The 15,315-nt window shown below is 35.7% G+C and overlaps 1 protein-coding gene across 1 annotated transcript in view; it reads right to left on the bottom strand.

The window, feature by feature from the left end:
- Positions 1 to 1,016: 1,016 nt before the first annotated feature.
- Positions 1,017 to 15,315, bottom strand: part of DR1 (down-regulator of transcription 1, TBP-binding (negative cofactor 2)) — a 21,455-nt gene continuing 7,156 nt past the window's right edge. Inside the window, exons 2-3 of the mRNA XM_010860467.1 lie at positions 10,244 to 10,407; positions 1,017 to 3,008 (exon numbers count right to left, since the gene is read on the bottom strand). Of these exons, the coding sequence (XP_010858769.1) occupies positions 2,862 to 3,008; positions 10,244 to 10,407 (311 nt within the window). The 3' untranslated portion in view covers positions 1,017 to 2,861. The remainder of the gene's footprint in view (positions 3,009 to 10,243; positions 10,408 to 15,315) is intronic.

Below are 15,315 nucleotides of genomic sequence, written 5' to 3'. Positions count from 1 at the left end.
ACAGGGGATTATCCTGGATTATCCAGGTGGGCCCTAAGTGTAGATGCAGAGGAACATTTGACTACAGAAGAAAGATGATGTGATGATAAAAGCAGAAGCTTTGAACAGAGGAAGAAGGCACAAGCCAAGAATTATAGGCAGACACTGGAAACTGAAAAAAGATAAGGAAATGGATTCTCCACTTACAATTTCCAGATTTAGGAACCAATCTTGCCTCTGACCTAATAAAACTGATTTTGAACTTCTGATCTTCAGAACTACAAGAGAATACATTTGGGTTGTTTTAAATCCCTTAGATTTGTGGTATTTTGTTACAGTGGCATCAGGAAATCAATACACTCAAAAATAAAACAATGAGCAAAAAAAAGTGTATTATGTATAACTGCATTTACATAAAATAAAAGACAGGCAAACTGATTTTAGAAGTCAGAATAGTAGTTACTTCTGGGGAGGAAGAAGGTGCGGAGACAGGGGCAAGAGGAGAGCTTCTGGGATGTTCATAATACTGTTTCTTAATCTGAAGGTGGCAAAATTATATTTAATTTGTGAAAACCCTTATTTATGTACTTTCCTACATGTATGGTATATATAATTTTAAAAGCTGATGCCTTTTCTGATGCCTTTGCTGCTGAAAAAGACAGACATATTCAAGGAGGTGGGGAAAATACTTACCAAACAATAACTTTATTTCTCAAGAATACTAAAAATTTTGTTTCTCTCTCCAAAAGATTTTAAAAATCTCAACAAAAGACACAATATAATAGTTCACTGCTAAAAAATAAACTAAAACACTGCTGAATTAGCTCTATTATGCCTGCATCCTAAGACTATAAATTACAAAAATACAAGTAAAACCACATTTTCTGAAAAACCAGTAAACAAAGGAGAAAGTCTAGTACTATATACCTAAAGATCAGAATTGTTTTGGGGGGCCTAAGATTCTTGAAACTAGTAAAAATGGTAATAACAGAAATCTCATGCCATCAACCTGTACAGATCATTAAATATAAAAACAATTTATAAAACACATCAGATTTTATTGCTTGAAGAATACAGCATATGAAAATCACAAGAATGTCAAAATGAAAGTCACTAGGATTTGAACATATAATACATTATCAGATGCAGTAAAATATTAACCTGAACTCTGCATCAAAAAAAAAAGGTCTGGAAAATATCTACGTTTTTTTCCTAAGAAACAGATATACTTAAAATAAAAAGTATAATGATGTTACAGTACAAATTAGAAAAGCCAACACTTATTAACTTATTATTTCTTAGACTAGACTACCTTTGGTACTTAAACTTTTAAAAAAACAATCCCTTCTATCTTGTTCAAACGCACTCATGGATACAGTATCAACTTTAACTCAAAACATTCAGCAGGATTAACCTATTTGTGGCATGGAAGAAGTGTATTTAATAAATGTGTAACAATATTTCACTTTTTCTAAAACTGCAAAGTATGATCATTAAGAAATCTAATACTTGTACATTTGACTTATTTAGCTCTTCAATTAAAACTGGAATTCTAGCAGCCACAATCTATCTTTAGACCTGGTGAATACACAAATTTAAATGATTTGGCAACTGACATAGTAATTTAGATTACTTCATACTATTTTAAGTGGCTTTTCCATTTTGTTTTCAAAATATAAACACAATAGGCCAGTTCTTCAAAACACTGGATTCCTATAAAAATCACTATCATACTTTACTTATTAGAACCAAATTAAAGCTTTTCCCTTTTAATAAGCAGGTTAAAATTATTTATGTTTCATATAGGGCTAATCAATTATGACACATTTTCTTAAACAAAACATTTTTTAAAGCTATCACTCAATTATGATGGAGATAATGATGCCATTTCAAAGGAAGTATTGGACATTCTAGGCCATCTAGTCAAGAAACTGTAAAAGGAATGCTAAAAACAAACAACAAGGAAACTGTAACTACAAGTTAAATTACAAAAAGAATCCCCTCTTATAACAAGCATGCTCATTAACTGTCATTTCTTTCCCCTAGGAAAGGTCTTAATATTCGTGAACCAACCAATGCAACCTAAGCAACTGTTTCACAAGATGGACTAAGCAAGTAATATTATTAATGATTACTGGAGTGAAATACTAAGAATCATGACAGTCCTCAAAACTGGGCAGTCTTTGAAATGTAATAGTGTAGCTAAAGATGAATTATGCTATAATAAAACAAGTTTTTAGCTCTACATAAAATAAAAACAAAACTGAAAACATAACCTACCAAATTTTACAACTACTATTGAACATACTCCTTTCTAATTTTTGAATGCCTTGTTTTGAGATCTTTTTAAACAAGTATATTTATCTGAGCATGTATGTTTATTGCCTGTATACATATACTCATTTTAAAAGACAAAATCCAGATACTGCAAAACTGAGCTTTTTCACCAACCTGATCTAATGTCTACTATATCACACAGCACCTCCCCCCAATAATTTAAAATTCCCAATTTTTAGTTTAGTTAAAAGGGCAGAGGAAATGCAAATGAAGATTTAGAGCTTCTGTATAAATTTCACTGTATTTTTATAAACTTGAAGTTTTCTGTAACACTGTTTATTGATCAAACACTCACTGCTATCTAAAATTTCATAAACACCATTAAAAATTCAAAATTGATATTATACTGAACCTTAAATTTTCAACAGTTCAAAGAGACAGATTTTACATGAATAGCACACAACAGATGAAACTTAACAGCAGATATCCCTAGAATACCAATGGCAAGTCCACCAAGATGCAAAATTACAGATAAGCATTTTTTTCACTGTTTTCTTGTGCAGGGAAAATCATTTTAAAGGAAATAGAAACTCAGCTGGTGAATTTCAGATATCATCATCATCTTCTTCATCCTGTGAAGATCCTGCCTGGTTGGATGCACTTGCTGATGCAGCAGCAAGCTGTGCTTGTTGGGCAGCTTGCTGCATTTGAAGCCATTCCTGTTGGGCCAATTCCGCTTGTTGCTGTCTAGCCTAAACACAAAAAACATAAAAAAAATTTTTTTTAAACCTGTAACATGCACACTTTGTATATTAAGCCAACCATAAACTTAGTCATTATTAAACTGGGTATTTTCCAACCACTGTAGTTGTTGTACATCGGGACAACATGAACTCTGTAAGAAAATATAATGAGAGACTGCTTCTTCTCAATTCTCTTAAGAAGAGTTTTCAAAAGTTTCCATAAAAGTTTTCTATAAAAGTTTCCTTTTATGTCACATAATGGTTCAACTGAAGACAGCCTAAAAAAGTTCACAGAAAAATCACAACATTCTCTCTTTGGTTTTCTTTTCCCTGTGTTTGCCTCTCTTTTGTTTCACTTGACTCTTCCGCCCTCTCAACTTATAATTTTGACATAAATACTTAACAATCTAAAAATTGTATCTGTGGTTTAGAATTTCACTAGTACAGTACCTCTGTTACAGAAAAGTACTGAACATGAATGCAATAGCTATCTTGATATTTCTTTTAAGTTTCTATCATAGTTTCCTACCCTATAGATACATTTCTTTCTTCCTCTGTCCCTTTCCCCTCTTTATAAATGCACACATATGTATGCACACACACACACACACAGAACATACCCTTCCCACATACAAACTAGTGAAAATACTTATCCAGTACTGAATTTAAGTAGGATAGTTAAAACCCATTCATTTGAAATAACTTCTATAAAAACCACCACTAGATCTGAGAAACCAAGGTACATCCACATGCATTACATGGTTCCTTCCCAATTTAATTTCATCTATTAGCAGAAAAACCATACCAAGAAGGGAAAAATGAATCTGTTCTTGAAAAAAAATCACATAATTTCCCATTAAGAGTTTACCAAAACAATGCTGTTTCTCCATTTCTGCCTTTTTTCAGAATTAATCTTTTAGCCTGGCTCATTCCCTCGTTTAGGAATGGCCAATTGCTTGCCAGTATTTAAAACACACATCAGTTTTCTTGATCTTTCTAGGTCACATTCTCCACTCTATTTCATAGTCTATAATTCTGTATGCATTCCCATACTTATCTGTTTTGTTCTCTAGTTACCTGAGTATATTATCTTTTTTCTCCTCTAGACTTGAGAATAGAAAACGTTTCCATATTCATTGTTGCTTTCCCAACATACAGGCCCCAAGGATTTCTGAATGAATGAATGTTTTGTGGGAAAACAATAATGCTCAGCATAACCTTAAGATTTTTTACCATGTACATTTCTAACTTTTCTTAATAATGTCATGAATTTATTATCCAAACATTCCCTGGGGTAATTCTAATATATAAAAAAATCATTTAATTGTTACCAATTAAGTCCAAATTTCTCAGCCTAGAATTTAGACCCTCCAAATTACGGTCTGCTCTACTATATTTTCTCTAATCTTCTTTCAAAGCATTTCCCTTGTGCTAAAAACAAACAAAAAAAACCCCCACCTATAACATAAAATGTTTTCCAATTATACTTCATACTCTCCCATTTTTGCTACTTTACTCATGCTGATAGTCAATCTTTTTGAAATCTGATTTTCACCTACTGTAATTCCTCTCTTCCTTTAAGTACTCCTGAAATACTATTTCGTCAGTAAGTTTGTTCCTGACTCCTTCCAGTATTATTTGGGGTCTAATAAGGAGATAGAAGTCACACTAGATAGGGAAACAGAAAGAATGTAAATATAAAAGATCAGTAACCAAGTATAAAGGTGATAACTAGGTAATCGAAGAGGCAAGAAACAAATACTAAGATTTGTGCATGGCAACTACAGGAAGCAGCCATCAACCTTAAAATTGAAACAAGAGAAGAGGCTGAAATTTTTATAACTTACAAGGTTTGAGGAGCAAACCACAGACCTGAAACTCAGACTTCTGAAGGAGTATATTTGGCTGGTACTACCATCTCTAAGTTTAGAAGAGGGCCCCAAGGTTTGAGACCCACATACCTGAGGAAGGGGATGCATGTTCGGGTTGGTTCTGTAAGTATTAAGAGAAACTGCAAACCAGATTCAGTTGCTGCTACAGGAAAAAACTGATGCAGCCAGGGTGAAGCATTGCTGCATTGCTCAAAGGAACCTGAAGCCAACTGGAAGTAAAAGAAAGGAACAAGTGCCTTCTTCCACCCAGCCATGTAATCTCCCTTCAGAGCCCCCCACTAGCAGCAGAGTCTAGGGAAGTCAGCTAGAAAAGCAGAAACACTGTTTGCAGACTACTGGGCCCATTCTCAAAGCTAGCACAGGAAGGGGGTTTCATGCTGAAACAATTGCTTAGTAACTGGCACACTTCTACATTAAAATCTGTACTTGGGGATCTCTTTATGTCTTCCTCATGAGTAGTCAATCTCATATAACAGATGTTAAGGTATCTATATTACACCTCCCCTCTGAGACGAAAATGTTTTTTGTTTGTGTTAAGGAAATTAAAGATTAAATTAGGAAATTAAAATACCTAAAATAAAATTTAGGTATTCTAGTAACTACTTCTACCTATTTTTATAAAGAAATATGGAAAATATTTCCATAATACACAGGCATATTTACTATTATGGCAGGAATACCCAGAGTTCAAAACAGACTAAGAATGCTTCACAGAAAATACTTGAAAATCGTACGGCAAACCAAATATATCAATTTAATCAACTTAAGAATACCTACTCTGTGGCCTAATCAACTATAAATAGGTATAATTTTGTGGCACAAAAAAATTTCAAATAATCTCAAGTCTCTACACAGGTTTTATTTGCAAAGCTGCTTTATCTCAGTTTGTTCATTATATTGTAGTTTGTTCAATAATCTGCAAAGACATGTACTGGTTATACTTAAAATTTAACTGACTTTTTTAGGTACCATTGCCCCATATCAGCACCCATACTTTCCTCACTGAACAAAAAGCACTCTGATACCTTTAAAATCAATACTGATTGATAAATATTATTTGTATTCATGTCCATAAATTAAAAATTTCAGTGGTATTTATTCTAATTTCTTTCCTTCCGTTTTGCTTCTTACCCAATCCATCCAAAGTATTTTCCTTCTAAAATGGAAGAGTGAAAGGGAAGTAAATAGGCATTACTTGCTAACCCACTTCTTCTGGAAATTCTCATTACGTTTTAAGACTCCCCCTCCCACATGCTAATACGATTCATTTACAATTTACAGTTAACGAACCTCAACATATTACTGGTACTTCCTTTTCAAACATTCGCTGCTAGCACTGAAAGACAGCTTCAAAAGAGGCTGCTTTTTGTTAGTATGTAAAATAAAGTCTAAATGATTAAGTGAAATGAAAGTTATGAAAAAGATGGTATAATAATTTATCAGTTCCATTCATATTTAAGACTAAAGTACTAATACTATGTGTTCTAGGAAAAGTACTAAGCAGCTACAATAATTTTACTTCTCTTCTGATTTTTCTCACAAGAGCAAAGAAATACTAGGGTATTTTTTATCCATAGGTCAGGGCAAGACAGAAAGGAGATAAGGGAGAAAAAAAAAAACAAACAAAGAGATGACAAGGGTAGAAAAGTGAAGACAGAATTTGCAACCAGTAGATTATTTCCTTCATTCAACTTTTTGTCATAGAAATGATAAAGTACATTCATTCCACTTAAAAGTTCCAAAATAAAATTTAAGTAAACAAAATGGTGGCTAGAGTATTAGCACAGTATTGTAGAAAGAGCACAGGTTTTGAAGTCAGAAGATATTTACCCATTTCCTTTGTCTAAGTCGATCCTTTCCAATAAACTAAGCTTCATAAAGACATAACCCCGTCTTTTTTTACACTATTATAAGATTAGCAACTAGCACTATATCTGGTAAAGAGTGAAGACTTATTAATAAATATCTGTAGAACAAATGATCTCATGCAAGTCTCTCCATCTCTGAGTCTGTTTCTTAAAGTGTAAATGGGTACAATAAAATTTGTATTGTTCATTAAAAACTCTGCAAAGTGTATAAAGTATTTAGCAGAGCATCTTTCCCTTCATCAAATATTTACTTTGGCACCCTGTAGGTGATCTACCATAGTAGAGACTCAATAAATAATAGCCAATAGCTTTTTTAAAAAACTTTCAATCCTCCATTGGTATCTCATATTCATATGGATTACAACGCTGTTTGCATGTGGTCGTGCCTGCCTCAAATGCTTTTCTACTTTAGCACCTATTTTCTATGTTGTTGTCAGGATTAAATAATACTGGTAAATCACTTGGCACATGATTAACACATGGTTAGAACTCAATAAACATTGGTAAGCTTTATCTTCCTTATCAGTTTAAATGGTATCTGGTGTCTAGTGCTTGGTAACTTAAAATTTAAATACTTTTTTTTTTTTGATGTTTGATAAGAATTTTCTTTTTTTTCTTTTTTTTTAAACTTTACAAAATTGTATTAGTTTTGCCAAATATCAAAATGAATCCGCCACAGGTATACATGTGTTCCCCATCCTGAACCCTCCTCCCTCCTCCCTCCCCATACCATCCCTCTGGGTCATCCCAGTGCACTAGCCCCAAGCATCCAGTACCATGCATTGAACCTGGACTGGCAACTCGTTTCATATATGATATTTTACATGTTTCAATGCCATTCTCCCAAATCTTCCCACCCTCTCCCTCTCCCACAGAGTCCATAAGACTGTTTAAATACTTTTTAATATAAACCAAACTGGTAGTTAATGAGCTAATCTGGAAAAGACCTGAAATGGTATTTCCTAGTTCTAATAGTAATTATAGTAACTTGTAGCAATTCTCACCTCTTCTATTCAAACCAAACCTGTCTTTCATTTTCAAATGAGAAGCCAGAACTTTGTAGGGGAAAAACAGCCCCACTTCTCCCCCTCCCCTTTTTTTTTCATAATGGTGAATAGATTCTTGAACCTCCTCAAACTTCAGAATCATAATTTGGAAGATCAAGGCTGAAATAAATGATTTCAAAAGTCTGTTCCACCCCTACAGTTCTGTGCTTCCCTGACTCATCAATTTAACTCAGTCATTTATTCAACAAATATTGTGCTAGTTACCATGTTAGATGGGTGCTAGAGATACAATTAATAACAGGTCCAGCCGTCAGGGAGCTTACAAACTAATGGCAGGGACAGACAATTAAAAAGGACCACAAAGCACTATTCCTATGATGAAATATGTATCTCTATGGAACTGAAACACTATTTTACATCCTCTTTACCACAGAATCACCTCTGACCCAGTGATTTAGGTCGAAATTTCAAGATCTTCCCACTGGAAAGTGAGCTCAATGCTTTATTTCAAAAAAGTATGTACTTACAGACAGTTTGCTTGAGCAATCTGAGCATTTCAGTAGTACCCAGAAATGGAATGGACTATTTTTTAAGCTGTTCTTGTAAATCTTCAAGTTCGTAATTCCTTGCTCCTGCCTTTGCAGGGTAAGTAGGAAGGAGGTACAGAGAAGAGCAAGTGAAAATATCATTAAGATATCTCAGTCCCTGATGATAAATTTAGCCTTGGACAGTGATCTGCATTCTTAATGACGAGGTTATTAAGCTCTCAGTCTTACATGGAGTGAATATTCAGTCATTCAAGGATCACTGTAGGGTTTCCCTCGTGGCTCAGTGGTAATTCACCTGCCAATGCAGGAGACACGGGTTCAATCCTTGACCCGGAAAGATCCCACATGCCATGGAACAGTTAAGCCTGTGTATCACAACTACTGAGCCTGTGCTGTAGAGCCCAGGAGCTGCAACGACTGAAGCCCGTGCGCCCTGGAGCCCGAACTCCATGACAAGAGACTCCTTCGCAAGGAGAAGCTCTAGCACTGCAACTACAGAGTAGTTCCTGCTAACTGCAACTACAGAAAAGTTCACATACCAATGAAGACCCAGCACAGCCAAACATAAATAATTTTTTTTAAAAAAAAGAAAAGAATCACTGTACACTGTAACTACCTTCTCCCCAGCTTCAAGGAACCTGGCAGAGAAGGAGGGAAGGACAATTTTTCCCTCTGAATTTCTTGTTCTTGCCTGTGGGTATTCTGAACCAGGCCCAGTACATCCCATGCCTGAATGGAAAGGATTGATGGAAAGCTTTTTCTTTGCGTCAGCACGGGGTATATGTGCATATTGGTTGTTGTGTTACTCACTCCACGCGGAAGCTGTGTTGCATGCTGCATGGGATTCTTCATCTCCTAATCCTCATCCCTAGGTATTTTTATCAGATAATGAATGCTGCCAGCCTTTGTTGCCTCTGCTATAATACAAAGGCACAGTGAGCCATGGAGATGAAGGGTAAGAGACACTATAGCAGTCATCTTTGGAAAATATGATCTTCCACAGAAGGATGATCCAAAATACATTACAGAGCTTGTTTCTACTGTCACCAAGGGACCTGGAAGGGAATGAAGAAGGTATCCAGGATTCTGACAATGGGCTAAGGCAGGCCAAGAAGATGGCAGAGCAGTAACACTGGAGAAATTCTGAGAGGCTAGTCACAAACTCTTGGAGGAGGAAATGGCAACCCACTCCAGTATTCTTGCCTGGAGAATCCCAGGGACGGGGAAGACTGGTGGGCTACCGTCTATGGGGTCGCACAGAGTCGGACATGACTGAAGCGACTTAGCAGCAGCAGCAGCAGTCACAAACTCCACTCAATTTCAGCTCCTGGTGGTCTCCTTTTTTAAAAAACAGAGGGAAATAACAAATAGTTCTTGTTGCTAATCCTCCACAGACTGGACAATAAAAAAAGCAAAAAAGGAGAAAAGTTTTCTGCCTTTCTCTGTTCCACTGACCCTTCAAAGTTTTAAAGATCAGAGTGTTTTAAAGGTGTAGTAAAGACCTAAGTTAACTAAAAAGTAAATGTGAGTCAGGTTTTTTTAATATGCCATTCGTCTAAAAATTTGATAAAATATTTTCTCACCAGTCCATCAGTTTAAATCTTACGAATGTTTAGGTATACTTTTCATGCTTTTAAATGGTCATTCTGCCTGAAAAAAACATCAAAGTAAAGTCTCAGTAGTCATTCGGAGTTGTTCTCCTCAGGAAACAGGTTGCTGCAAATATTTACTTTTATGTAAAGTAAACAGCTGGCCAAATAGAGTCAAATTGGCCAGATCTAACATCAGACTCTATGATTAAACAATCAGCCACAAAAACAAAATTCTTTGGACATGCAGATTGACTTGGGAAATGATTTTAGAAAACTATGATTTTGGTGTTCAAAAAGGGTCAGATTCACATGAAATAATTTAATATGTGTTACTTACTTTTGCAAATAATTCCTGTTGCTGTCTCAATAATTCTTCTTCAGGAATGCCAAGATTTTCCAAACGAGAACTGGCCTTTCTTCTTTTTAATGCTACTGTCTTGCATTCTTGTAAGACTTCTTTTACTTCACTGATATAAGAGCCAAAGCCTAAACTTTCTAGTGCTGGGAAAATGAAAATATGAAAACATCAGAAAGTGATAAAACACTACTTTTTCTTCACCATTGTGAAGCTTGCCAATGGGGGGTGGGGGTGGGGGGAGGTATTTGGAGGGGAAGACTATTGTCTTCTAATAATTTTACCTATTTTACAGTGCACAATAATCATCCATATGGCTAAGACAAAATATTTTATCAGCTTTCTTAATATTAGATTGCAAATTAGTTAAAACTTAAGGAACATATCAAGGCACAGGCCTTCACTTTTCCTTTTCTTTTTAGTTTTTTAAAAACTAAAGCATATCCTGTGAGGAAAGAAAAAAAAGGCCCAATGTAAGAACATGTGGTTTTACTAAGAAAATATTTTTTCCTATACCACTCATAGTAAATAAATCATTAAGTCTGTCATTTTCTTAAAGAATACAAAAAAAGGAAATATTTGGAATATACTTGTTAATAAAACGGCTTAGAAAAAGTAGGCTGGTAACATAAGCTTTATCTAACTTACAGTAGGACGGGGGAAAGAATAGTTAAGTTCTTTTGTCTAATATACCAACAGGAAACTATTTTTAGCAAAGACACTCAACCTGCCAAGTTTAAGAAAAACTGCTGGAAATAACTTATGAAATTCGGAATTTATTCAGTCAAAGACCCTGAAAAATCAAACTTACAAGAAATACTGCAAAAATATTTAAAGTGATGTGGCAAAAAAACTGAGATAAGGGAAGACTTTAAAGATAAAAGAAACATCAACAAAATATTCTATTTTTTCACATTTAGAAAGAAAAATTTATAAGAAAATAAAGCCTTCTGTAATCTAGAAAGACAAAGCATAAAATTTCCTTTTGGCTCACAGTATTTAAAATTATATAGTTTTCTGTATGTTGACTAATGCCCCAAAGTCATATTTTGCTTTCTGAACCAACAATGAAATACAGGTGATAAAAAACATAGTAAATGAACTTAAATTATTTTTACAGACTTTCAACAGTTATGATGAACCAGGCTCCCTCAGTAAAGATGCCCTAAGTTCTCACTGAATTTGCTTTTCATGGAGAATACCAAATATACCTTTAAAATGTACATTCCCATGTAAGCTGAGGTTTTTAAAGGCATTTTGAGTGATTTTACAGTTTTAAATTATTTTGTATGTTAAGCTGTTTTCATCAACCATCTTTAGAAATAACCTGATGTCAAGAAGTAGACTGCTACTACTTGAATTTTAACTTAAGAGATCCTATCTTTTGACCCTTCCCAAATTTCAATAAGACATTATTCTGAGTTCTATTTACCAAATTACCAAATTAACTACCACCTAATTCCTGGCCTCAAGGAGCTTGGGGGTATAGTAGGAAATTAAGTGAAAACTAGGCAGCCTAAATTTTTTACTTGAATTGATAGACATTATTTTTTAAGTATTAATGCTAGAAGCCAAAGTTTTTCATTTGTATTTTCTCTTTTTAAAGGCACGAGCATAGCAGTATATTTTCAATAATACTGGCTGGAAATAATATCAAAAGAAGCTAGTAAATGACTTATGGTATCCCACTACAATCTAAAGAAAAGTTTTATTTCCTTAGCCCTACAACAAGATCCTCCAGGATCTAGCCCCAGCTACCTTTCCAGCTTTATTTCTGCCATTAAATCCCTGAATACTTTGCTAAACCTGACCACTAAGTGTTTCCCAATAGGCACTGGTTTCGCACATTCATGCTGACAGTAATTCATTCACAATCCAGATCAAACTCTGTCTTCAAATTAAGCTTGCCTGATCCTTCTAGACAGAAATCAGTTCAGTTCAGTGGCTCAGTAGTGTCCAACTCTTTGTGACCCCATGGACCGTAGCACACCAGGCTTCCCTGTCCATCACCAACTCGTGCAGCTTGCTCAAACTCATGTCCATTGAGTCCGTGATGCCATCCAACCATCTCATCCTCTGTTGTCCCCTTCTCCTCCTGCCTTCAATCTTTCCCATCATCAGGGTCTTCTCAAATGAGTCAGTCCTTCACATCAGGTGGCCAAAGTATTGGGAGTTTCAGCTTCAGCATCAGTCCTTCTATTGAATATTCAGAGTTGATTTCCTTCAGAATGGACTGGTTGGATCTCCTTGCAGTCCAAGGGACTCTCTAGAGTCTTCTCCAACACCACAGTTCAAAAGCATCAATTCTTTGGGACTCAGCTTTCTTTACAGTCCAACTCTCACGTTCACACATGACAACTGGAAAAACCATAGCTTTGACTAGATGGATGTTTGTTAGCAAAGTAATGTCTCTGCTTTTTAATATGCTGTCTAGGTGGGTCATAACTTTTCTTCTAAGGAGCAAGCGTCTTTTAATTTCATGGCTTCAGTCACCATCTGCAGTGATTTTGGAGCCCCCAAAAATAAAGTCTCTCACTGCTTCCATTGTTTCCCCATCTATTTGCCATGAAGAGATGGGACCAGATGCCATGATCTTAGTTCTCTGAATGTTGAGTTTAAGCCAACTTTTTCACTCTCCTCTTTCACTTTCATTAAGAGGCTCTTTAGTTCTTCGCTTTCTGCCATAAGGGTGGTATCATCTGCGTATCTGAGGTTATTGATATTTCTCCCGGCAATCTTGATTCCAGCTTGTGCTTCATCCAGCCCAGCATTGTGCATGATGTACTCTGCATATAAGTTAAATAAGCAGGGTGACAACATACAGCCTTGACATACTCCTTTCCTGATTTGGAACCAGTCCGTTGCTCCATGTCTGGTTATAACTGTTGCTTCTTGACCTGCATACAGACTTCTCAGGAGGCAGGTCAGGTGGTCTGGTAATTCCATCTCTTTCAGAATTTTCCACAGTTTATTGTGATCCACACAGTCAAAGGCTTTAATGTAGCAGAAATAGAAGTTTTTCTGGAATTCTCTTGCTTTAATACAGAAGTAATCTCCCCTTTTTGAAAAGAGAATATGAAACTTGGTTCTCACTGTATTTGTATAACCTTGGATATGTTGCTTAATATCTATGCTTCAATTTTCCATCTCTAAAATGAGAACAGTGTCTATTTCATAATATCTTCCTACAATCAGAAGCACTATAATGGTTAAGCATGCAGCCCTTAAGGCTGCCAGGAATTGACTTCCAGCTCTTAGATTAGCTGTGTGACTTAAGTTCTTTCACCCCTGTTCTTAGAAAACAAGAACAACAGTAGCTACATTTCATCAGATCATGTTGTTATGAAAAGTAAATGAATTAATATAAACAAAGAGCTAAGAACAGAGTTTAGCCCACAGAAGGAGCAAAATAAAGCATTCATTATTATATTATCGTACTTTATTACTTTAAGGGTTGGAGGAATCAACAAGTAATTAACTGAAGGCATTTCACACAATGTCCAACACAGAGGAGTTCCTTACCTAACTTGGACTATGTATTATTCATGTTCAGTTTTTAAATTTATTTATTTTTTCTCTTACATTTTAAAGCGTATGCTAGTAAGTGTACAGGACCCAAATAAATGTACGGCTATGCACTGTTGCTGTTGTTGTTTAGTCACTCAGATGTGTCCAACTCCTTGTGAACCCATGCACTAAAGCCCGCCAGGCTTCTCTGTCCGTGGGATTCTCTAGACAAGATATAATGGAGTGGGTTGCCATTTCCTACTCCAGGGAATCTTCCCAACCCAGGGATCAAACCTGCACTTTTTGCACTGGCAGGAAGGTTCTTTACCACTGAGCCAACAGGGAAGCCACACAGCTACTACCACCCCATTAAATTCTAGCTAAACAAGTATATTAAATTCACAAAATTAACAAATCAATGCAATAGAGAGACAACTCTTCAAAATGTCATGAGTTCAAAATTACATATTAAAAACTTCAATCCAATCTACCTTAAACCATGGAGGGCCTGGGTTAAAAAAAAGAAAAAAGAATCGCTATTAAAATCATTAAGGTTGACCCTGTATGCAAGACAGCAAAAGAGACACAGATGTATAGAACAGTCTTATGGACTTTGTGGGAGAGGGTGAGGGTGGGATGATTTGGGAGAATGGCATTGAAACATGTATAATATCATATGTGAAACGAATCACCAGTCCAGGTTCGATGCATGAATCAGGATGCTTGGGGCTGGTGCACTGGGATGACCCAGAAGGATGGTATGGGGAGGGAGGTGGAAGGGGGGTTCAGATTGGGGAACACGTGTACACCTGTGGTGGATTCATGTTGATGTATGGCAAAACCAATACAATATTGCAAAGTAATTAGCCTCCAATTAAAATAAATAAATTTATATTAAAAAATCATTAAGGTTGAGAACACTGCTTTCAAAAGAAAATTGCAAGTAAATCCAAGATTAACATTAAATATTATTGAAAAAGCTGTGCTCTCAACACTGAGCACACTGTACTCTCAAAAAAATGGTTCAACAAGAGCAGCCATAAATTTAATTTCAAAACTGTACTGACTAATCCTAATTTTAAACACATTTTGGCTAACAAATATGATTAACTGGATACAGCATCCCAAAGAAAGGCAATGCCAAAGAATGCTCAAACTACCGCACAATTGTACTCATCTCACATGCCAGTAAAGTAATGCTCAAAATTCTCCAAGCCAGGCTTCAGCAATACGTGAACTGTGAACTTCCTGATGTTTAAGCTGGTTTTAGAGAAGGCAGAGGAACCAGAGATCAAATTGCCAACATCCGCTGGATCATGGAAAAAGCAAGAGAGTTCCAGAAAACATCTATTTCTGCTTTATTGACTATGCCAAAGCCTTTGACTGTGTGGATCACAATCAACTGTGGAAAATTCTGAAAGAGATGGGAATACCAGACCACCTGACCTGCCTCTTGAGAAATTTGTATGCAGGTCAGGAAGCAACAGTTAGAACTGGACATGGAACAACAGACTTGTTCCAAATAGGAAAAGGAGTATGTCAAGGCT

This window comes from Bison bison, unplaced genomic scaffold (assembly GCF_000754665.1).
Source record: "Bison bison bison isolate TAMUID 2011002044 unplaced genomic scaffold, Bison_UMD1.0 scf7180017864466, whole genome shotgun sequence".
In the NCBI taxonomy this organism is placed as follows: Eukaryota; Metazoa; Chordata; class Mammalia; order Artiodactyla; family Bovidae; genus Bison; species Bison bison.
Note: the sequence above shows the minus strand (reverse complement) of the source record. Positions and strands in the feature narration are given on the sequence as shown.